The sequence below is a fragment of the Papio anubis genome, chromosome 15 (assembly GCF_008728515.1).
Source record: "Papio anubis isolate 15944 chromosome 15, Panubis1.0, whole genome shotgun sequence".
NCBI lineage: Eukaryota > Metazoa > Chordata > Mammalia > Primates > Cercopithecidae > Papio > Papio anubis.
The window spans coordinates 72315032-72340329 of NC_044990.1; the positions used below are offsets into that span (position 1 = coordinate 72315032).

A 25298-nucleotide genomic window follows, 5' to 3' on the forward strand; every position below is an offset into this window, starting at 1 on the left:
TTCAAATATTCTTTAAAAATAATTGTCAACATAAGTTAATATTTTGCAGTGTAGATTTATCCTTCTTGGGAGATTTTCAAATCCTTTCTCATTTTAGCTGATATAAATAATAATGGGATGGATATCTTTGTACACAAATCTTTGACCTTACCTTTGTAATTGAACCATTTCCTTCTATTAGTGTTATTTTCTACTGATGCATCCTTCATGTCACTATTTATTAAAAAAATACTTTGGCAATAAATATCAAAGAAGTTAAAACTTTTATTTTTAAAAATATAAGTAATTTAGACTGGGTACAGTGGCTCACGCTTGTAATCCTAACACTCTGAGAGACCGAGGTAGGCAGATGGCTTGAGCTCAGGAGTTCCAGATCAGCCTGGCTAACACAGTAAAACACCATCTCTGCAAAAAAGACAAAAATTAGCCCAGTGTGGTGGCATGCACCTGTAGTCCCAGCTACCCAGGAGGCTGAGGTGGGAGGATCCTGGGAGCCCCTGGAGGGGGAGGTTGCACAGAGCCGAGATGGTGCCACTGCACTTCAACCTGGGTGACAGAGTGAGACCCTGTCTCAAAAAATAATATAGATAGATAGATAGATAGATAGATAGATAGATAGACAGATAGATAGAAATTGATTAAAATTATACCTATAATATCTATTATAGGTATACCTTATTAATTATACCTATATTTATAATACATAAATATATAAGTATATATAACATAAAAATATAAATTATATACTTATAAATTATAGGTATATTTATTTATATACTATATATAATTTTATATGTTAATATAAATCATATATTTATTATGTATGTTATTATATATAATAATTTATATATTATATATAATAATTTATATATACACACACATAGTTTAAAACAACTCAGAAATGAAGGTGGGATATAGTAGAATATACAAAAATATTACTTTTCAATTTCTTTTTTTTTTTTTTTTTTGAGACAGAGTCTCACTCTGTCGCCCAGGCTGGAGTGCAGTGGCCGGATCTCAGCTCACTGCAAGCTCCACCTCCCGGGTTTACGCCATTCTCCTGCCTCAGCCTCCCGAGTAGCTGGGACTACAGGCGCCCACCACCTCGCCCGGCTAAGTTTTCGTATTTTTTAGTAGAGATGGGGTTTCACCGTGTCAGCCAGGATGGTCTGGATATCCTGACCTCGTGATCCGCCCGTCTCGGCCTCCCAAAGTGCTGGGATTACAGGCTTGAGCCACCGCGCCCGGCCATCAATTTCTTTTTCTAAACTCTCATAATGTTCTACTTATTTGCTCTTATTTAGACATCTGTGGAACAAGGTAAATTTTTTTATTCTGTGAATTTTCACATTTTCAGTATTGCCAGTTTTTGATGAATCAGAAACATATAAAAACTTAGCTTTAAATTAAGATGTAATATTTTCACAAAATTTTTATATATAATTATGCTTTTACAACTCAGCATTTCTCAATACCTTCAGTTTTGTCATCTATGTTGGGTGCTTAAATGCACCCTAAGTGGGCTGTGGCTGGCATTCCTTTTCCCCTGGTCCTTAATTAACTGGGGGATTATCAAGCCCTGCTCTTTCGTCTTCCCATGCTATACCCGTCCTTCCCTCTTCGGGGGTACAAGCCCGTTGTCCTGTAATTGATGTAGGCAGAGGGAGAGTTGAGAGACAGTGCTAGGTGCTGATAAATGGAAAAGAAATGGAGGAGAAAGGAAAAGATTCAGCACAGTCTTGTCCTCAGAAGCACTGCTCATGTTCCTCACATATTCTTGATACTCTTTAATCAATGAAACTCTCTCCTCTCAAGATGTGAATACTGGCTGTCTACAGGGAGTAAAGAGAGAAGGGAAAGGAAATGAAGGGAAGAATAGAATTGGGGTTTTTGATGATGTATAAAGTGGCTCCATCCCCATTTCTCCTTCCACTGCCCATGGAACCACCATCATACATCAACTAAAATGAAAGTGTTGGAGAACGAAGAGCTGCAGTGATTCTCAATCTCGGCTGCACACTGGGATCACCTGGGGAGTTTGAAGATATACTGGTACCTGGATCCCGCTCCCAAAGAAAATGAATGCAGCCTGGGCATCAAGATTTTTAAAAGTGATTTTAATGGGCACCCTGAGTTGAAAACCGCTGAACTGTGTGAAGAAGGAAGGAAAAAGTAAACTCCATTTGCCTGTTCCTCTTTAGTCTCCTTAGAGCCTACACAGTCTCTTGTTCCAACAGCCCCAGGTCCTTATCACTGGCTTTTAGCAACAAACTAGCTTTGGGTTAATATCCCAGATTTGATCCTTGGTGGTTTGTTGTTGGAGAAGTTTTTCCGTCTTCTGGCCCAACAAATGTTTAGGTGAAGAAGGAACAGGAACTGGGGAAAGAACTGGGTTTGTGAACAGAACAATATGTATTCTTAAAACTACCATTATGATTTTGAAACCTCATTGCCTCTTACAGTTGAGAAAAAAAAAAAAGCTGGAAATGATTTTAAGTTACCTTTAATACAGTTCTATACTTTAGGTGCATAAAGGGTTAAACAGGCTGTGGTTAGTGTCATTTCTGAAAGAAAAATGGAAGCAGATTTGCAGGCCAGGCCCAAAGGCCGTTGTCTTTAGACCAGTGCTAGGAAACTGCAATGATGAAAGTGAACTGCGAAAGCATCTCAGCTTTTAATTTTATATTCAGAGCTTAGGGTGAGATAGAAATGCAGTCTACAGGCTCAAAGCAGTTGTTTGCTTTTAGCAGCAACCATCAGCACATTTCAAACTTAATTCATGATTCTGGGAATTAATAGTTTATCTATACCACTATGAGAACATAAATGGCCTAATCAGTCTTTCTTACTTTAAAAGATATCTTTGGGAGAAATAACCTACCAAGAAATAAAACATTTATCAATCTAATGTGTAAAGGATCACTAAGTACAGAAAAAGTTTAACCTTGTGAAATGTGGATTCAAGTCAACATTTCTACAAACCGCTTTATTGCTTCAAATCTCCCTATATCAACCAATTACATAGTGCTGCTTTTCGGGAAACTTTCATTTTTGCAACTGAATTACACGCTTGATTCTGAAAAATCTGGCATTTAGTCTCTTCAGCTGACTTTAATGGTATTAAATTGAAGTACTTTGGTGCAAGGTATTGATTATTTTTAATGAACATTCATGGTTGTAAACTGATGACTTTTCATTAAAATTTCTTCATGGAAAAGTTTATTAGATTAGACACATTGGAAAAACATAAACTGGTGATGTAAAATTGACCTGAATAATGCATTAAAATGCATTATTATATTCTTGATTTACTTGACTTATTGGATAGGGGTATTGCCCTAGAACTCCTGTTTCTACTTACATATAATTTAAGTAAATTTAATTTTTAATGTTTACGAGTTTCCAATACACATTGAGAGTAATATAATACAAAATAATCCTTGGGTTAAATATTGTGAACATTTTTTGGACTACATATTATAGTATTTTTAACAGCCAGTATACTTAAGATTTTCTGAAAATAATTCTCCTTGTTTTGTGATGAACATTGTATTTTGTTGCAGGGCCTTTGATAGGTTTTGTAAGATGTTAAAAGACAGTTTAAATTTCTATTTTTATTAATTGTCATGAGTGGAAAGTTTAAAAAAATGAAATTGTAATAACAATAGTTTTTCTTAACCCAGTATCGAAGTAGGGTTTTTCTTTTTAATCCTTCTTTTTCATTTCTATACTCTGTTAAATGTCAGAGTTACTGTGAGATTTTTTAAGTTCCCTGGGACTCATTAGACTACAGCCTTAGAAAAATTTAGGAGTCTCACTTTAAAATCACTAAATTCACCTGAATCCTCCAAATCATTTACATGATTTATGGAGTTACTTTTAGATTTTAGCTGCCGTGCAAAGGAATATAAAGAGATGAGTGCGTTGTGGAGTTTTCAGAGCAGATTTTAACATATAAAAATAATGAAAGAAAAGGAACTTCTATTCTACTGTTTTTGAGAGAGTTAACAGACTAATAATTAAACTGTGTTCCTGACTACAAGAATTTAAAGGCATGATATGTTTTGTTGAATTAATTTATCTTTGAATGTCTCACTTAAGATTTTGACCTGCCATGCTAAGGATTGGCAAAAGTTTTCAGTAAAAGACTAGATATTAAATACTTTTGTCATTTTATACCACATAAAGTCCTGTGATGTGTCATGTTTTGTAGTTGGTTTTCTTCTTTGTTTGTATTCAAACACAGAAAAATGTGAAAACCATTCTTAGCTCACAGGACTTACAATGGGTTGCTGACTAGAAGCAACCCCTTCTTGAAACTGTTATGGTATTTCCGAAAGTATTTTCTCTGAAACACTTGTTTTCAAGCTATTTAATAATGTTGTAGGGATGAGGGTCCTGAAGAGGAAGTAGGCCTGGAAAATACTCATATAGGAAAGGTAAGCAGATTCTCTGCTGGGGACATTCAGTACTAGACGCATTGTCCTGGGTGCTGAACCTCTCCAGCGGCCTGGGATGCACATCAGGCTCACATTCTCTTCCTGGGCCAGTCAAATGTACCTAGAGAAGTAAAGATTTAGGACATTGGGATTTTTAAGTCTTGCAATTATAATCATTTGTAACCACAGCACTCAACTGTAAATAACATCCTTTATTAGAACTCCATTTTGGAAGTGGAAACACATATCTTTTCTGTATTGTTTTTGGACAATCACATCTCACAGTAGATGTACTCTGTGATCAGCTTTTTTTCTTCTTCCTCAGTTTCTCTAATTTGTCTTTCCATTGAGATTGCTGAACAAAGTCAGGGCCCCCTATCTATGAGTCTCCTTGGTTGAAACAAATAACATTGACAGCTCTTATTTTAAGGACACTCATTCCCTTAAAGGATAACTATAACAGAGAATTTTAAGAAAATGTTAAGATTTACAACTGAATTACTTATTTAAGTATATTATATGAAAATATGATTTCTATGTAACTTGTCAGGGATATGTGAATGTATTCACCTATATGTATAATTGTTACATATATATACACATATATACATAATAATATGTATACACATAATATGATATACATAAAATACATAATATTTTACATAAAATACGTAATATGATATACGTAAAATGATTTACACAATATTGTCTATGTATACAAATATACATAAATGTGTATACATATTATTATGAATTATTATGATTTACACCATATGTTCTATGTGTACAAATATCGTAAAATGAGGCACCATTTTGGTCAAACATTTTAACCATCCTTTTGTATGCCAGTCACTGTTCTATACACTGTAGTGATAATCCCAGGTTCTATGTTTGATTTTCTTCTAGTGGAAGCCCCCGCTTTGAGGGGAAAATATACCAATCCCAGAGGTTCAACCATGCTCTCTAGGCTCAGTTATCTGCGTTAACTAGTTAGTATTAATGGGACAATAATCACAAGTGAAAATTATTATTTTATTACACTTCAAGTTCTGGGGTACATGTGTGGGACATGCAGGTTTGTTACATAGGTATACATGTGCCATGGTGGTTTCCTGCACCCATCGACCCATCACCTACATTAGGTATTTCTCCTAACGCTATCCCTCCCCTAGACCCCCACCCCACGACAAGCCCCAGTGTGTGATATTACTCTCCCTGTGTCCATGTGTTCTCATTGTTCAACTCCCACTTATGAGTGTGAACATGCAGTGTTTGGTTTTCTGTTCTTGTGTTAGTTTGTTGAGAATGATGGTTTCCAGCTTCATCCATGTCCTACAAAGGACATGAACTCATCCTTTTGTATGGCTGCATAGTATTCCATGATGTGTATGTGCCGCATTTTCATTATTATTATTATTATTATTTTCTTTGAGATGGAGTCTCACTCTGTCACCCAGGTTGGAGTGCAGTGGCATGATCTCAGCTGACTGCAACCTCTGCCTCCTAGGTTCAAGCAATTCTCTTGCCTTAGCCTCCCAAGTAGCTGGGATTACCGGCGTCCGCCACCACACCAGGCTAATTTTTTGTATTTTTAGTAGAGACAGGGTTTCACTGTGTTAGCCAGGATGGTCTCGATCTCCTGACCTCGTGATCCACCTGCCTTGGCCTTTCAAAATGCTGGGATAACAGGCATGAGCCACTGCACCCAGCCGAAAATTATTTTTATAAATAATTTAGGTATGACTTTAGAATGCATTTTGCAATTTATATTTAAATATGAATTTATCCACTGTCCTAGGAGTTTATAATGCTTCCCATTAATTATTCATATCATGGTCTGAAAATTTGACTAAGGATAAACTACAATGCCACCCTGCTGTCTTGTTCTTTCCTAGAACTATTTCTTGTCTATCATCGTTTTGGAGCTCTGGGTTGCGTTCTGGTTCTGTTGGTCTAGGGCCACTCACTTAACATTTTAAGCCTCGGCTTTCTCATCCTCAAACTAGATCAGCTAATAACTGATTGCCATGCAAGTATGTAAAGCCTGTAATAAAATATCTGATGCCCATTGGAAATCAGGCAACATCTTAGGTACTATCTCTAGTTTTACTTAAAATTAACATCATACACTGTTTCAAATCCACCTTTTGTCTCCAGTTAAAGAGTGGTATCTTTACTTTTCTCCTAAAATATAACAAAGACAAATGGAAATGATGAAGATGTTCTATTGCCACATTACTGGCATTTTAAATTAGTTTGTGTATATGGAGGGGAGAGACATTTACTTGAGGGTTAAAAATTTGGTTCTAATAACCTCTCAAACAGGAAAGATGTGGATTCCTACTATGAGATCACTTTGAAATTAAGCTTCTATTAAGTCCTAGGAATAATTAGTTGAGTAAATAATAATGCTTATAATAAACTTAATTTATAAAAACATACACATACACACATTCAGAGCAAAAGAAAGTGTGAATTATGAAATGCAGAAGTGGCAAATCCCAAAGGAATTACTGCTTAAAGCAATGTTGTCTTTTAATAATCATAGATTTTTATTTCTCCCTTTTTAGATAAACTGTAATTTAAAAATATCTTTATATAATTTCAACCTCAAAATCTAAAAAATGCATTCAAAGAATCAGCTTTTTACACACAAAAAAATGCAAGTGATGTTTAAGAAAAAAAATACTGAGACAATATTATCTATTGGAAATAGTTCTTTTCCCTTTTCCCTTATATAACTGCTTTTTTTAAAAAACTGTATGAATGAGGAAATAAAGGATGCCATAATCTTGCTTATTAAAAACAACACAACAAAGTTTCAATGTGAGTTTATTCAATACAGCAGATTATTTATTGAGTAGAAGAAGGCTTTATGTGTGAGACTGCAATGTGTGAGACTCGAAAGTGGTTTGGGAGTTAACTCTAATGTAACATGCTGGACATTGCTTAAATGTAGTATGTGAGTGAATGTGAGTGCAGTCAGCTTGGTGAGATAATGCACTATGAAGTCATGTCCCAGCAGGGATAGAACTGCAGAAGCAATCATTAAGCCAGGCAAAGAATGGCTCAGGACAGGCAGAGTTTGTAGAGAACGTCAAGCTCTGGCAGAGCGATATTGATAGCCAACATTTTTTTTTAAAAAACAAAGGCACAATATTTTATGCACAGGTACACATGAACTTGGCGCATGGGGGGTTATACATGAATATTATATGTGTATAACTATATGAGAATTTGCAAGATGACAAGAGGGCAAATCGGTTATGTCCTGTTCCAAGATGTGGTTTGTGGTATCTTTCTTTCTCTGAGGTAGGCCCACAAAATCATCACTATCAAAGAGAAATCCAGAACCAATGGAGTCAGGATGTATTTCACTGGATGGTCATGTTCATCCATCGATCTATTCATTCATTCACTATTCACCACGTTTTAAGGCACTGTCATGTGACAGGCACCATACATGGAAATGGCAGTATTGACTACTGAGAATCTTACTGTGAATACAACCCGTATTTCAGTTCCTTCTATTTAAGACACAGCACCTCAAATTTGTGTTACAAATAAATCACAGGGTTGATGAGATGAGGTCTAGAAATAGAAAAAAATTTCTCTGAATGTTTTTAATTTTCTATTTGTAGACCTTAGAATCTATCAGCAGAAGGGTGGCTCTCAGCAGGTGGGGGTAAGGAAGGGAGTAAGAGTGGTCTCGTCCCCAAGAGGACATTTGATAATGTTCGATGACATTTTGGTTGTGACTACTGAGAGAAGGATGTGCCACTGGCATCTAAAAGGTAGAGGCCAGGAATGCTACTTTCTAATTTACAATATACAGCACAGTGCTCCCCAAACCCCTGTCCAAAGAAAGAATTATCCAGCTCAAAATGTTCACAGTGCTGAAGCTGACACCTGAGATAGACTAGGGTCATCTACTGCTCAATAACACACAAACTACAGCTTGCAAAGGACACCGCCTCATGTGGCAAGGACAGACATCCTGAGCATTGTCCATCTTTACTGCTACTTACTTTCAAGGTCCCAGCCCCTGGGAAGTGAGAAGAGATAAGCCATTTGGGACCATGTTTTCCCTCCCCCACAGTCTAATGCACAAGAGTATAAATGGCACTATGGGTCTGCCTTCATTAATGCTCTTTATTAATTCAGCATTTTCCTGCAGATTATATCAGGCTATTACATAAGCAAGATGCTTTTTGAAAGGAGAAATGATTTCAAAAGATATGTCTGAAAGCTGACATATGTATGTGGAATGAGAAAGAATACTCCTCATTTCACCTTGAGAAATGCAGGAGGAGAAGCAGCCTAGGAAGTTTATTGAGTGTCTATGGATCACAACCCTTATAGGATGTCAGCTTTCATCTTTTATTTTTTTATTTTATAATTTTCATTGTTATTATTGTTATTTTTGGGGGGAGTGGATCTTGCTTTGTCCCGCAGGCTGAAGTGCAGCAGCAGGATCTCAGCTCACTGCAACCTCCACTTCCTGGGTTCAGGTGATTTTCCTGCCTCAGCCTCCTGAGTAGCTGGGGACTACAGATGCCCGCCACCATGCCAGACTAACTTTTGTATTTGTAGTGGAGACAGGGTTTCACCATATTTTCCAGGCTGGTCTCGAACTCCTGTCCTCAGGTGATCTGCCCATCTCGACCTCCCAAAGTGCTGGGATTACAGGCGTGAGCCACTGCACCCGGCTGGATGTCAGCTTTCAGAACCAGTTTATCCTCCATGTCAGCACCGCCTATGGAATACTCCTTACCCACAGTTTGGCTGAGCTGACTAAACTGATTTAGCATACTGTTGTTGAGGAAGAGTAGAAACAAAGAGATTAGCAGAGAACTATACAAATGTACACCCTTGCATGCACATGTGTGTATTTCCGGGTTTACGGAAGGAAACAGCATACCTGCTTCCCACAGTAGGACAAGTGCTATCATCTTGACTGACTAATGACCAAAGCTTTTCACTCCTTGGGTTCTGAAAGGATATAGATACACACCACCATGCTGCGACATTCATTTTAAACAAGTTTTTAATAGGAGATGTCTCTGAGAGCATGAAAAGAGGAAAAGGATGTTATATAGTACTTAATCCAATCCCGTACCTAATCCAGCACAGAACATGTTAATCTGTGTAGTATCAACAAGACATTTCTGAGTTGAATGGGAGAAGCTTTTGTTGTGTGATGTAGACTGTAGAGAGCCTCTCGTCTGCCTTTTTCCTCTTTCTGTGCTTCCCTTTGTCCCTCTGTGCCATCTTAACTTTCAGTCCATTTATTTGGGGGCTTCATTTGGAGTCTTTCTCAGTTATCCTTAGGGCACCTCTTGGCTCCTTGGGGTTGGTTTCTGCCCCTTAAGAGATCTCTCCAAGTGATCAGGCCACATCACACAGACTTTCTTTTTCCTTTTGCAACAGTGGTGGTTTTTATCTACAAGACTGTTCTCCCACTTGAGACAGTCTGCCCTGAAGCAAACAGATGTTTACATTGAGATCTCCCCTCTAGATGAATAAAATCATCCCAGAGGCTAATGCTGGCTAGGAAAGGTTTTTTGTGCACCTATGAAGCGTAACTGAGCCCTAAGCAACCACCTTTGATGTATATTTTGTGATTGGGGAAGAAGGAAAAATCAAATAGCATTTCTTTCTGCCAAACTGTTTTTTGCAGATAAAAATTTTTGTTGACTGAAGACTTTATCCAATGTGTGCTTTGCCCTCTTCCATTAAAATGAGTTCAGTTGAGATTGCTTTTTCTTATATTGTCCTTGAATTTTGTTCTCTCTGATGTTGCTTGCACATGATACTTCATCAGTAAAATGGATCACATAACTGTCTTCTAAATCTCTATCTTGTTTGGTTTGCTGAGAAACAATTTTCATCCAAGCATAAAGTAATTTGTTCAAAGAGTCAGACTTCAAAAGGTGGAAGTCTACAGTCATGCTGAAAATGAAATGAGTACCCTTATTTTTGGAGGACATTAGCTTTGCCTCAGTACCTTGGATCTCCATTATTCATAAGATCTTAGATCAATGTACCTTAAGGTAGCAACATTTATCATAATTGGCTGATACATTAGCGTCTTTCAATACCAAATATTAACTTTGACTATGAAATCAGTAAACCATATAATGATTTTGAACAAGAAATAATAATAACTTGACTTTGAGGATCAGTGAAGCTAATATCAAACTTTTGAGACAATGACATACTCTAAGACAACAATGTAAGCTTGGAATCTATGGAAATGTTTCTTGAGCCACATTTATTGAAATGTGATAACTTGGTTTCTATACTGAATCATAAATACTAATTTAAACGTAAGAAAAACCACAAGACACAGTGACGACTCACTTTCAAAGTGGGCATGACTCAATATTTGGAGTTCTCATATCAGGAGAAGAAAAAGAAGACAAAAAAATCTAGGGAGGTGTTACCCTCAGTAAAAGAGAAAATGCCATTTTTATCCCTAACACAAATATTTATTTTTCAAGACTTTGGAGAGCAATGAGTATCAGAGAAATTTTTTTCTTCTCTTTCTCTTTTTTTAAAGCTCTTTGCAAATCCAGACCACACTATTGATTACTGACTATTCATTGCTGAAGGCAGTACTCTGTATTCAATAAATTAAGCTTTAATTCCCAAGTCCAACAAAATAATTGACCTCAAAAAGAAGATAAATGAATAGGCTGTCCAGAGCTCATGATTAGAATCCACTTTCCAGTCTCATTATATTAGTATTTCTCAATTCAGTGATTTTTCCATTCTTTTTTATCTTCTTTCACAATCTGTTATGCCTTCCACCCTGTTCCTGTATCAGCAAGGTCAAGCTACTTTCATTCTTAGTTTCCAGATCGGAAGGTTTAACTTATGATATTCTCATACTTTTATATTAGTAATTTAATATAGTTTCCATTTTAGGACAAAGTAGATAACTAGTATTTTTGAAAAAAGTATGAAATGCTCTTGATTTCCTAAAATCATAAGTAACATCAGCATACAGCATATATAAATATTTTTATAAATTTATGCTTCCCAATTTTGCAAATGTTGCCCTATCTACTTCAACAGCCATTTTCTTTACCAAATCCTTAAAGATTCAGAGAGATTTGATAATATTTACCTTGATTTTACAGTTAGTAAAAATAAAAATAAAAACCATTTGGTGACCTGAACAAAATTACACACTATTTATAATCTTACAGTTTTTGCTGCCACTGTAGCAACAGAAGTTGTATGTTTTAAAATATATATATGTATATATATTTCATAGAAAGGAGGTAGACAAATGAAAAGTACTTTCATTCATACTTTGGTTTGATTTAAAAGCAAATATAAAGTACTTATTATTATAGACACCATTTAATTATCAGGACATTGGTTTGATTGTATATTAATCAGAATTGAAGTGGCTAAACCAAGCACTGCTTCAGCCAACTTTTAAGAATACACAAGTAGCCTCCATGGAATTAATGGAGAGGTGTTCATCACTATTTCCTTTCTTTATCTTAGGAGAGACTACCCAGAACCCCAGAAAGGAGCAGAGTCCTTTTTAAAAATTCCTGGAGCTTTTGAAGTATGCAGGACTTGATTTGTCCCTGCATTTCTGAGAAGGGGCATAGTTTCAGGGAATAAAAGGGGACTATGAAGAGATAAAGCAGAATCATTTTGCTCTTAGGAACTTAGATTGATAACCTCAGAAGCATTATCTTTCCTTAGCGCTTTCCCTACCCCAATTTACAATCTCTAAATGAGATAAAACCCAAGCTTATTTGTGCAAAAGGATAGGTGCCCTACACACACGAAGTGTGTCTTGAGGGAGCCTAGCATGAGGGCCAGTGAAGCTAATGATACCCAATGGCTTTAATTTATGTCTTATTTTTTTGCATCCTATAAATGATCCCAGTAACATTCAAGCACTCTTGCAAAGTGGAAGATTTGAATTATTGGTGTGCATTTTTTTTATTTAGAACCTCACAACCAGAAAGTCCAACTGTCAATATTTTATTCAAGTTCTATAACATGATGGTTTATATTTGTAATGATGATCCAAGATACTTTATGGCTTTCTGACTCATTATGGCCACCTAAATTATGCTCATTATAGCTTTATTATGAAGTGAATTTAATTGCATTATGAATATCTGAACATTGCTAATTGATTGCTATATATAGAAACTAGAAAGAGTCTAAAATATGACATTAATTTGAACATCTCATTTATGGAGTATTTCAGATAAAAGCAATTTAATGGAATTTAGTGTTAGGACAAATTTATAAATAAACTGAAGCAAATGTCTTTATTATTATGTAAACAACAATACTCTGCACATTATATTTACAGCATATTTTGATTTGAGTTTGTATCAAACCATAGGATTATTTAAAATTTAACAAGAAATGGTAAAAGAATGGAGCTATTTTGGAAGAGGATTACATGGTAGACTCCTAATGTTAATGGAAATCATGGGGTATTCTGTTTTGAGTCATACAGGATCGTAGATGGAGGTCAAATCCCATTGAGAATATGATTTTTATCTGTCCATTAACACCTTAATCACAGAATATGTTTTTCCATGAAAATGTCAATTAAAAGCAGTTGTACTTAAGGTAAGTAGGTGCCTTGGGCTTTCCAGATTTCATTAATTTATGACTTCTTTCTATCTGCAGAATTTTTCCGAGAGCTCCTGGAGAATGCAGAAAAGTCACTAAATGATATGTTTGTACGGACCTATGGCATGCTGTACATGCAGAATTCGGAAGTCTTTCAGGACCTCTTCGCAGAGCTGAAAAGGTACTACACTGGCGGTAATGTGAATCTGGAAGAAATGCTCAATGACTTTTGGGCTCGGCTCCTGGAACGAATGTTTCAGCTGATAAACCCTCAGTATCACTTCAGTGAAGACTACCTGGAATGCGTGAGCAAATACACTGACCAGCTCAAGCCATTTGGAGACGTGCCCCGGAAACTGAAGATTCAGGTCACCCGCGCCTTCATTGCTGCCAGGACCTTTGTCCAGGGGCTGACTGTGGGCAGAGAAGTTGCAAACCGAGTTTCCAAGGTAATTGAAAATGTGCTGTCTTTCTAGTTGGTCTTCCTTATTTACTCTGTTTTTTAAAACCAATGTTTACAAAAAAAAATCAAGGTAAAAATTCTTAATTGGTGGTCCTTGCTCTTAGAGAAATCAGCTAAATATCAAAGCATAATTCTGGCTTTCTTTTCCTTGCTTTGTGTGAGCAAAGACAGGATTTTAAACCTTTCTATGTAGTTGGAAAATTAATGTTAATACTTGTCAACAGTAAAGCAGAGAAGCTTTTAGTATCAATGGTGCAAAAGCAGGCGCGTTGCAACTATGATCATTTGGTATTTCTGATGAGGGTTTTAAGGATGATAAATACTCATGAAACAATCCATTTAGAGGTTATAATCCTCTAGGGAGTCAAGATGACAGTCTTCATGGACCTGCGAGTAGAGACAAGTTATTGTTCAGGACATCAGCACCTGGCACTTCTTCTTTATCATCACGTGTCAATGTGGCCTAATTCCTTCATGGTAAAAGAAGAGCCCTTTGCTGACACCTGTATTACTGGATCAGGAAGCACTAGTGAATACCAAGTATAGATTCTTGCAGAGAATTTCTTTTGTTACCTCTTATCTTTGTAATTTCATACCATGCATTGCCTTGGGCTTATGAATATGATCAATCATGAATCTACTTTTGGGCCTTTCTTGAGGATAACATCTCTATACCTTGGATGTAAGGGATAATTCTACATTCCACTACTTAAACATTGAATATTTCCTGGGTAGAGGATGTCTGCTTTTGTTTAAGTTCTTTCTTGACATTTAAGGCACTTGTGAGGTCAGTCCTACAAATAAAATGAAAGATAATTACTTAAAGAAGTAAAGTTAAAAATAATACGTAACAGGAATCTGGTATTATTATGTCACTCAAAGAAGGTATATTTGTACAAGGATTATTCCCAAACACTACTTTTCTATTGCAGGGCTGTGCAAAGGAGCCACAGTATTTTTCTTAACTATTGGTACTGTCCTGCAATGCTTCTTTTTTTTTTTTTTTTTTTTTTGACACTTTGATCTCCTCAATATTTACATCCAAGCATAAAGATTGTGTGTACCCTTAAAAATGTTTCTCTATTGAACTGTCAGTAAAATCCATAATAACCCATTTTCAATTGTTAATTTCCTAAACATTTATTTGAGCATACAGACAGGTTATTTGCAGGAAGGCACTGAAGGAAATAATTTACAAGGGCTTATTTAACAATATAAAGGGCATATGATTCTAATGTTTAAAATAATATCTTTACATTGAATCTCAACAATGGTTTAGATACTAAAGAAACTAGAGCCCCAAAAAGGAATTTATAAGGAATTAGCTAGGTAGAATAGCAAGAGGAAATATATCCCCTGAGGACTGTCAGTAAAATAAGAATAAGTATAGAAAATGAATATGCATTCCATATTTCCTTGAGTAGATGCAGTTTGTTGTAAAATAAGTGTAAATTAATTTAATAAGTAAAACTCAATAATAGGCTTAGTTACAGAGGCTGCAAGCTGAAGCTTTTGATTTTTTTTGAAGGATGAAACATGTAGCCAGCCTTTGAGAAATATGAATTTAAGAAATTCAAAGTATGGATGGATATATTCCTGATTATGTGTATTTATTCTAATTGAGTGTTAATAATGTTTAGATGTGTGTATTATGATCTGGCAAGTTTCCAGTGAGATAACAGAATATTTTCTAGCGAAGTGTCTACAAAGCCATGAGGGAGGCTGCTGCTGGCTCTCCCTCCTGTTTTTCACAGAGTGGCATTCACAACTGCCCAGAGATGGTATATTCCCTTGGTCACTCTCTGACTGTCTCAATTGAAGTCTTTGTTGACCAAAGTCTAACATGCTCTTCCTTCTGGGGAAGGATGACCTCATGAGCCAACCATCAGTAGAGTATGACCTTTTTCTCTAGAACTGGTGAGAAATGCATCCTCTAACACTCCTGTATTCTCTCTCCCACTGATCCCTTCAGGACCAACCCTAGTCAGTTAAAATTATAAGCCCTATCCTGACATTTGGGCACTGCCTTTTGGAGATGGATAGACAGATAGAAGGATGGATGGATAGATAGATAGATAGATAGATAGATAGATAGATAGATAGGTAGATAGATAGATATGGTGTATGTATATATAGTCTTGGTTTGAAAGAAGTTGAGAAATGTTTTTGCAAATAATTTATGTCTCAGGAATTTAAGTATTTTACCAATGAAATTCCTTACCTAATGATTACAAGATGGTCTAGAGCTGACTAAACTAGCAATTTGTGATCTACTGATACTATGATGATTTTCAGCACCCAAAGTATTTTTGTAATAAGAATAAAGAATCACAAAGACTAAATATATTAAAAAGAGAAGCAAGAATTGTGTTTGAGATTTAAGCCCTTCATAAACCTGAAGCCTCTTTATGGTCTATTAATTGAGTGATTTAGAGTTGGAGAAATGATGACAGAAGAGCAAAATTCTCAAATGGAGATCAACAAACTAGCTTGTCTCCTGCATCCTGATTTGGGTGATTTTTTTTTCCCTTCAGTTTCTCTCTACACTTATGATGACTTCTTAATCTTGAAAGACATCATGAATATCTTCTAATTAATTGCTTTGACTGGAAAATTTACCTCTTTGGCAGAACGCAGCAGTTTGACACAAATGTTTTGACATGATGTTCAGAACATTATTGGGAAATTTCTTACCAAAAAAATGGAGGTCTAAATTGTAAGCATCAACAGAATTATTTTTAAAACTTCTGCTTGCCATCTTATGAATACAAACACTGTCTTTTTCTAGCCTTCAGATGGGGCCACTTTATTTTAAGTAACTATTACTCAAGGTCTGACTCTCAGAAGCACTATGTGATTCTGTAGTGAATGTATGTGGTCAGTCAGCCAGGATTCATTTTCTGTGTAAGTGACCATTTTGAGCATGTCAAGTGTTAATGAGAGGTGGAATATCAGGAAGCTCCATGCTTTGCTGGTGGAATTATCAATTGATATGCTCACTTTAGATTATAATCTGAAAATACCTGTATTGCTGAAAATGCACATATTCTAAAACTTCACTTTCATCTGGATAAACTATTACACGTGCATACAATTTGATATGTAGAAGAATTTTTGTAGCAGCATCTTTTACAATGACATAGAAAGTAGAAACGTCACAAATGACCCATCTACCTAAATGGTGATCTCTTCACCTTATGAAATTTTCCAGAGCGGAGAAAGTACTCATGAAACGAGTCACAGACACCTCATTGTGAGAGATAAACATCAAGTCACCTAAAATACATACATTTGTATAAAGTTCAAAAATGTAAAACTAAGCAATACATTATTTGGGGAAAAAAATATGTAGTAAAACTCCAAAGAAATTTTAAAGAATGATAAAAAGAAAATCAGATGGTGGTTACCTCTAGAGATGCAGTTTGGAGGTAAGATGAAGGAGGGGTACACAGAGTTTTTTAAGTTATCAATAACATATTATTTCTTAAGCCAGGTGCTTGAGGGGTGTGTGTGTGTGTGTGTGTGTGTGTGTGTGTGTGCACGCGCACATGTATGTGCATGCATGCATACATGCATACATGCATGTATTGTATAAAGCTTTTTAATGAAATAAATTAAGATGTAGAAAAACTTTACCATTGTCCATGTCTTTTTCTACCTGTGTAACTACAATAGAGTCCCTGAGCTACCCTCAGTTGTTTGTAGTACTAACTGCTGTTTATGGACCTGCTAACAAGTCAGTTTCCATGTTCCATATTGTGCTACGGGATGTCAGAAAGGCATGGAAGGCAGAGCTCTAAAATGAAGAAAAAATAAATTTTGATAATGTAGTCACCTTGACAGAATGGATTTGGACTATTTTTAGCACTGTCCCTTTGTTAAAATACCACCCTCATTCCCTTATCTTCCACCACTAGTGAGTGGAAACGTGGATACCAGCAGTCACTCAAAGGCTTGTCAAACATCGTGAGGAAGAGAGAGGGCTTCATAAAGAGATATTAACAGATTGTCTGCTTAAACCAGTCTTTATTTGTTAGAAAGGCAAATGTGGAAATGACTATAGCATCTTCACTAGTCCATCATGATGCCATTTACACTAAGAAGGTATGATTTGTGTATATTTTTCTTTAATAAAAGTGACTTCTGGCATGGCATGCTTGTAATTCTAGCACTTGAGGAGGCAGAGGCAGGTAGATAGCTTGAGCTCAAGAGTTCAAGACCCAGCCTGGGTAACATGGTGAAATCCCATCTCTACAAAAAAATACAAAAATTAGCCAGGCATGGTGGCATGCACCTGTAGTTCCAGCTATTCGAGAGGCTGCAGTGTGAGAGTGGCTTGAGCCCAGGAGGCAGAGGTTATAGTGAGCTGCGATCGTGCCACTGCACTTCAGCCTGGACAACAGAGCCAGACCCTGTCTCAAAAAAAAAGTGACTTCTGGCCGGGCGCAGTGGCTCACACCTGTAACTTGAGCACTTTGGGAGGCCAAGGCAGGCACATTACCTGAGATCAGGAGTTCAAGACCAGCCTGATCAACATGGAGAAGCCCTGTCTCTACTAAAAACACAAAATTAGCCAGGTGTGGTGGCACATGCCTGTAATCCCAGCTACTTGGGAGGCTGAGGCAGGAGAATTGCAGAGGTTGTGTTGAGCCAGGATCACGCCATTGCACTCCAGCCTGGGCAACAAGAGCGAAACTCCATCTCCAAAAGAAAAAAAAAAAGTGACTTCTATGAGTAAAAGCTGTAAATTATGTCAAGAGCAATCATTTCAACTTTGCAAGTCATCTCATTGATTTATTACAGACAAATCAGGGAGGTAGTAGAGCTGGGATCCATATAACTTGAACTATTGACAAATACTGTCATCTATTTCTCTATCCATCTATCTATCAAAAATCTTTCTTCCTGTGAGTCACGACTTTGAAAAGTCTGGCTTTTAGTCTTTAGTAAGACCAGAGTATTTTCATCAACAGATACCCACCTATGTCTGCTACATAGACTGATGTTTTTGCTCGAAGAGCCTCTTAAGTGGTTCATTCCCAACTAAACAGCTTTGCATTAACAATGTGTGCCTAGAAAGCAACAGACAAAGTCAACTTTCAATAAATGTGGTTGACGCACTGTAAGAAAAAATGTTACCACCAAATTTAATACAATAGAGGCTATGAAATGCCTCTGTTTAAAGTATTCTCTGATAGCAATGGAAAACTATTCTGAAGAATCTACCATGGATACAATTTACAAGAGAAATTGTATTCTATTTAACTGTTTGCTTTTGAGAAAGAATTGAGAATACAAAGATCACCTGTTGTCGTTATCACCTGAATTATTGGTTTTGTTCCTTCTGTGGTGGTTTTTGGATTGGAATTAAGTTTTGGGGGACATTCCAGAAATGAACACAATCACAAAAAGGCCTTAGGTGAATGAAATTTTTTTTGTAGTTCATTTGTGATTTGAATATCACCAACATATAAATGTTTGTTGGCAAAGAATAGTAACATTTAGCTGGAGAAAGAAGAATCAGGATCAGATGAAATGTCAGAGACTGTACACATTTAAAGAGCGTTCCGAAAACAAAGACAAATGACGAGAACCAGCAAAGCATGCCCTCCTGAAAGTAAAGGGAGAGAGAATTCAAGAAATAGACTAATCAATAGCATCAACTGTGGCAGATAGTTAAGTAGAAAGGGCAGAGAAAACAGACCTTAAGATCTGGCCATTAGGATGTTACTGACTTTAGCAAGCGCAGGTTGACTTGAGTGGTTTAATTGGTTGAGAAGTTAACTCATCTTGCCCTACACATTCTAGAACAAGGTATGCAAAGCTTGGTTCATGGACTGGTGCATGTTCATAAATAGGCTGTTACTGTTTTGCAACAAGATATATACAAAAATTGAAAGTTAAAAAAATTCTTTACTGCAATTTCACATTGCTCTGACACCATCAGTGGGACTTTTCCTGGGATGTTGAATTTGCATGGTGAGTCTCCTATGTGTGAGCGGCATATGAGTTGTACTCCATGGGATCAGGCATCAGGTCATGATATATTGGTTTTTAATTCTGTTTGTGCAGTGTATCGCATTTATTCTGTTTATGTGGTGTATCACATTTATTGTGAATGTGAACTGTGACTTATCAAAGTGTACACTGTTGTATAAACTTTGCACAGCAGTCACATCGTCATCACTTACACATATACAAGTGAGAAGGGTATGCGAGGTGTGTGATACCATGGGCCCAACTTGAAAGTTTGAAGGATTTCTCTTTTATTGTCCTGTCTTCAGAGATTCAATGTTATGAGGACATTCCCTGGTGCAATATCAGTGCACTATAGAAGTTTATGAGCCAAGATCTTGCATATGTTAAACCATCCCTGCATCCCTGGTATGAAACCCACTTGATCATGGTGGGTTATCTTTTTAATATGTTGTTGAATTCGGTTAGCTAGTATTTTGTTAAGGTCTATGTTCATCAAGGATATTGGTCTGTAGTTTTCTTTTTGGGTTGTGTCCTTTCCTGGTTTTGGTATTAAGGTGGATGCTGGCTTCATAGGATGAATTAGGGAGGGTTCCTTCTTTCTCTATCTTGTGGAACAGTGTCAAAAGGATTGGTACCAATTCTTCTTTGATGTCTGGTAGAATTCTGCTATGAATCCATCTGGTCCTGTACACTTTTTTGTGGGTAATTTTTAAATTACCATTTCAATTTCACTGCTTGTGAAGCTGGTTCTTTGAAAAGATAAATACAATTGATAGGCTATTAGCAAGATTAATCAATAAGAGGGAAAATCTAAATAACCACACTAAGAAATGAAACAGGAGATACTACAACTAACACCACTGAAATACAAGAGATCATTCAAGGCTACTATGAACACATTTATGCACATAAACTAGAAAACCTAGAAGAGATGGATAAATTCCTGGAAAAATACAACCCTCTTAGCTTAAATCGGGAAGAATTAGATACCCTGAACAGGTCATGGTATATTGGGAAAAATCAATCAACCAGAGATTGTTCAGATAATTTGAACCCCAAACAGATAATTTGAAATGTACTATTCTAGAATAATGCTAAAAACAGGAAAATAATGAACATATTTTGATTGATTTTGTTGATATGTTTGGATTTTACCTTTCCTGTGTTCAGCTCCTCTTTACCTATTTTTGTACCTTCCTACCCTAGCAGTTTTTCCCTAGTGTATATTCTGAGTATATACAACCATGATGAGCTTTCAGAAAACCCATCATGATTGGCATGTCTACTGTTTGCTATCCCCCTCAAATAAAAGAACTTCCCCGGAGCCGTGGAAAATGTATACTACAAGCAGACGAGACGTCTTTGTTACTAATAGGGAACATTCACGAGTGAAATATGCCAATTAAGGTACAGCACAAATAAAAAAGACCCAAGGATAAAACTCCAGTGCTATAACTCAGAGAATGCTGTTTGTAAAACAGCTTTACGAAGGAAAACGAACCTGATGTTTATCCCTGTCTCAATGCTGCCCATTTTTGGACATTTATCTCTGAATGCAGTTATGTTCTTCCTACGAGAAGGTTCTGTGAAACAAGGTTTGCACAGCAGGCACGCCATAATCACTTACACATGTACAAGTGAAGAGGGTAGGCAAGGTGTGTGATACCATGGGCCCAACTTGAAAGTTTGGAGGATTTCTCTTTTATTGTCCCATCTTCAGAGATTCAATGTTACAAGGACATTCCCTGGTGCAATATCAGTGCACTATAGAGGTTTATGAGCCAAGATACACATCAAAAAGAATTTTAATAAAGCTTGACAGATATATTGCCTTAATAGTGCTGACATAGTGAAGTGGGACTTATGTAGGGAGTATGACATCCTAACATTTTTAAAAATAAGATATTAGTTCATACAGATATTTGTAAGAAAGAGGGGCGGTACATTATTACATTTTATAGATTTCCTCCATTGTTATCTTTCTCATTGCAAGCAAGGGTTATTCCTTTGCATCTATTTGCATTATACCTCTTCGTCTTGATGAGTGATATTCAGCAAAAACACACTGGATCAATCCCAGATACTTATAATATAGTAATCATACCAAACAATGTTGAAACTCTACATTTTTTGGGTCTAAATCAAATAACCAAGAGTGAAAATGGACAGTTCAGAGTGTCAGTAATAGGATAATGGTGACTGTAACATTCAGATGTAAGTAAAACTATAGCCGAAATCTATAGATCCTGCAAGTTAACATCAAATGACACTTAAGTGGCTTGCATATACAGAATTTTTAAATTCCGTTTTGCCCTTGCAGGAACATGCTGCATGTCAAAAATGCCACTGTCATATTTAATACTGAACAGAGAACAGTGGATTTTATATGGAAATTTTAACCTTTTCAGATCGTAGTATCTGAAGAAGTGAGGAAAATCTACTTTTCTATGTTAATTTCGTATAGAATTTTGGCAATCAAAAGGTACATTCATTGAATATTTTAAACTTTCATAAATACATTAATTATGGAAACATTATGCATACTATTTTTATAGTAGGTACCAATACGAGTCTTTTCATACAGAAATATATTCATTTATAAATAATGGGTGTTAAAATTTTCATTTGCTCTTGGCTTTCTAAAAACACATTCTCTTACTAAAAATGTATCAAGACATAAGGAAATATTTATTTCATTGTTTTTGAATGAAAATGGACAACATTTAGTAAGAAGTACACAATTTTATAGTGCTTTAAAAATTAGCACTTTGCAGAAGTCTTTGTTCTTTCCATCTTAGAATTTTGTTGCACAAATCAAAGGCTCGGCCAAGGAGAATTCAACTGTACTTGCAATAAAGCGTTTTATTGGAAAGACGAACCTTGCAATATTCTACTACATTGGTAGAGAGAAGATAACTATATACAATATTTATGCCCCATTTTCCATAAAATATCAAAAATATCTATTTGGAGTGGAGAAAAAAAGTACCCTGACATTTTTGGCTAGGATGGAAGATAGAATCCAGATTGAAAGTCCTTTTTATTTGTACAGGTTTTTTCTTCAGTGTTAATGTGATAGTACTTTCCCAACTATGGTCTGTTATACTAAATGTTTAACAAATTGTAAAACCTTTCACTCCCAGCTGTTCAAGACTTCCCTGTTGATTGCTTGTGTTTGTCACTTGGGTTGTGATTTTGCAGTAGAGAACTGGAGAAATGAAATAATATTATGACTCACCCTAGCCAAATGGACATTTATTTCCTTCAAATTACTGAGAAAATCTAAATTGTTCTTCCAGCTTAAATCACCATGATATTTATTTTTTGTTGGTGGTAAGAACAATAATTTTATGTATCTTCATAGATTTTTTTTCTGATCCTAAAATCAATATGTGTGTTCATCTGAATTTTTTTGAAGAAGCAGAAAAGTACAAAGAAGAAAATAAAATAATTCTAAATTTGCCATACCAAGAGATAATTAAATGTCAAAAGTTTGTATTTCCAGTGTATCTGTAATATCATTTTATATTGCCAAATTATGTGAGATGTTTGATACTAAATTCTACTTTCATCATTTTAACATCACACGCATTTCCCCACCTCGTTGACACTTTTCTTTTTTTTTTTTTTAGTACTCCTATATCTTAAAAATTTTCTTTTACAACCTAAGAGATTTGTTTGCTGCCAATATATCTGGATATCTCTTACAAAAAAATAATTCCCTAAACAGCCTTACCTAGAAAAGAAAACAGTTGGCTTGCATCATTTGTTTGCATGTGTGGGTGTACATATGTGTGCATGTTTAGCCTGACTCGCTTTTCACTCTGAATTCCGAGGTACATGGGAGCTCCATGGCCCTCTTATCATATTTAACTGCTGGAATTTACTGATCAATTTATACCTACTCCATATAGTTCCATAACTTAGAAAGTTTTCATTCAAAAGGGAAAAGAAAGGGTAGGTATATAAAGGGGAGGTAAGGAATGAGGCTGACAAAAAATTGTTTGGTAGAAATCCATGAACAGTACTTTCCATTGGACCCCAAATCTGAATCTATGTCAGATTAAAAACTGGTGAACCTTGGTCCAAACCGGCCCAGTTATATAAAAAACATAATTTATTTGGCATGAACTCTTTAAGATTTCAAGCAATGTTTTTAAGTTGGGCGGATTGACGTAAAATATGGATTTCTACAGTTTCTTGGAAGATAAAACAACCCTGAGTCGGCAATTGCATAGCAAAGATCAGCTGGAGTTAGTGTTTAGACTGAGCTTTTTTTGCCTTAGCATCCATGTTCAGTTTAACGCATGTCTGAACACTGCTGGAGTTGGCCTGATCCTGAATTCACTGTTGGTTGCCATTTAGCTCAGTGCTCAGCTCTTTTGTTCATAAAAAATACATATTTTTATGTACCTATTTTTTAACCAAAAGTGAAAAAGTGTAATCCAAATAAGCCATGTGTCAAGAAAAATAGTGCTTAAAAAAAATGCTATTCTTTTTTGTTTTGAAAGTACACAATATATTAAATATTTAATATACAAATAGCATCTATGGTTAAAGAACACACTCAGTGAACTTCACTCACAGTTATTGTTCATCTCCCTAGCCTGTGAACTTGCAAAGTCTCCTTTAAGCTTTATATTGGCCATCATTTGGTGTAAATCCTCTTTCTTTTTCTTTTTCTTAGACAGAGTCTCGCTCTATTGCCAGGCTGGAGTGCAATGCCATGATCTCAGCTCACTGCAACTTCCACCTCCTGTGTTCAAGAGATTCTTCTGCCTCAGCCTCCTGAGTAGCTGGGACTACAGGCATGCACCACCATACCCAGCTAATTTTTGTGCTTTTAGTAGAGATGGGGTTTCACCGTGTTGGCCAGGATGGTCTTGATCTCTTGACCTCATGATCCGCCCACCTCAGCCTCCCAAAGTGTTGGAATTACAGGCATGAGCCATCACGCCTGGCCGGTAAACACTATTTCTTAATTAAATGAAAGTAAACCAAAAGCTAAGAAAACTACTATTTCTGATGTTGGGACCAGGAAAGAATCCTCCCTTCAATTAATGCCCTCAAAAACATCCTCATAATATATACAACTAGACACTGAAGCCAAAATGTACGAAAATTTATAGCAAGCACAGGCTTAGAATTGTTCCTATTTTATGTCATTGTAACATCATCACCACTATGAAAATTCTCTTTCTATTCAATGTAATGCAAGCTAACAAATGATTACTTGCCAGCCACTATGCTAAGTTCTTTTTGCACCTTGCCATTTAGCCCTTACATTAAACCTAGGAGATAAGTATGGTTATCATTCCACTTATTAGATAAGAAACCTAAAGCAAAATGACACAGATCCTGTGCTGTAATATTCCACACTGCTTCACACACAGTTGAATTTTTTGTCTTTAAACACAGCAACCTAACATAAAACTCCTTGGTCTACGGCAGTGCTATTTGACAGGAATATGATTTGAGCCATGTGTATAATTTAAAATTTTCAGGCTGGGCACGGTGGCTTACACCTGTAATCCCAGCACTTTGGGAGGCCGAGGCAGGTGGATCACCGGAGGTCAGGAGTTTGAGACCAGCCTGGCCAACGTGGTGAAACCTGTCTCTACTTAAAGTACAAAAAAATTAGCTAGGCATGGTGGTGGGCACCTGTAATCCCAGCTACTCAGGAGGCTGAGGCAGAAGAATCACTTGAACTGGGGAGACGGAGGTTGCAGTGAGCTGAGATTGCGCCGTTACACTCCAGCCTAAAATTTTGGTGTGTGTTTTGCGCTTAGAGCACA

The 25298-nt window shown here is 36.3% G+C and overlaps 1 protein-coding gene across 3 annotated transcripts in view; it reads left to right on the forward strand.

Annotated features, from left to right (window-relative positions):
- Nucleotides 1-25298, forward strand: part of GPC6 (glypican 6) — a 1181721-nt gene that overhangs the window by 592209 nt on the left and 564214 nt on the right. For all 3 annotated transcript variants that reach the window (XM_031655722.1, XM_021929443.2, XM_031655723.1), the window contains exon 3: nucleotides 13119-13510. In XM_031655722.1, coding sequence (XP_031511582.1) covers nucleotides 13119-13510 — 392 coding nt within the window. The remainder of the gene's footprint in view (nucleotides 1-13118; nucleotides 13511-25298) is intronic.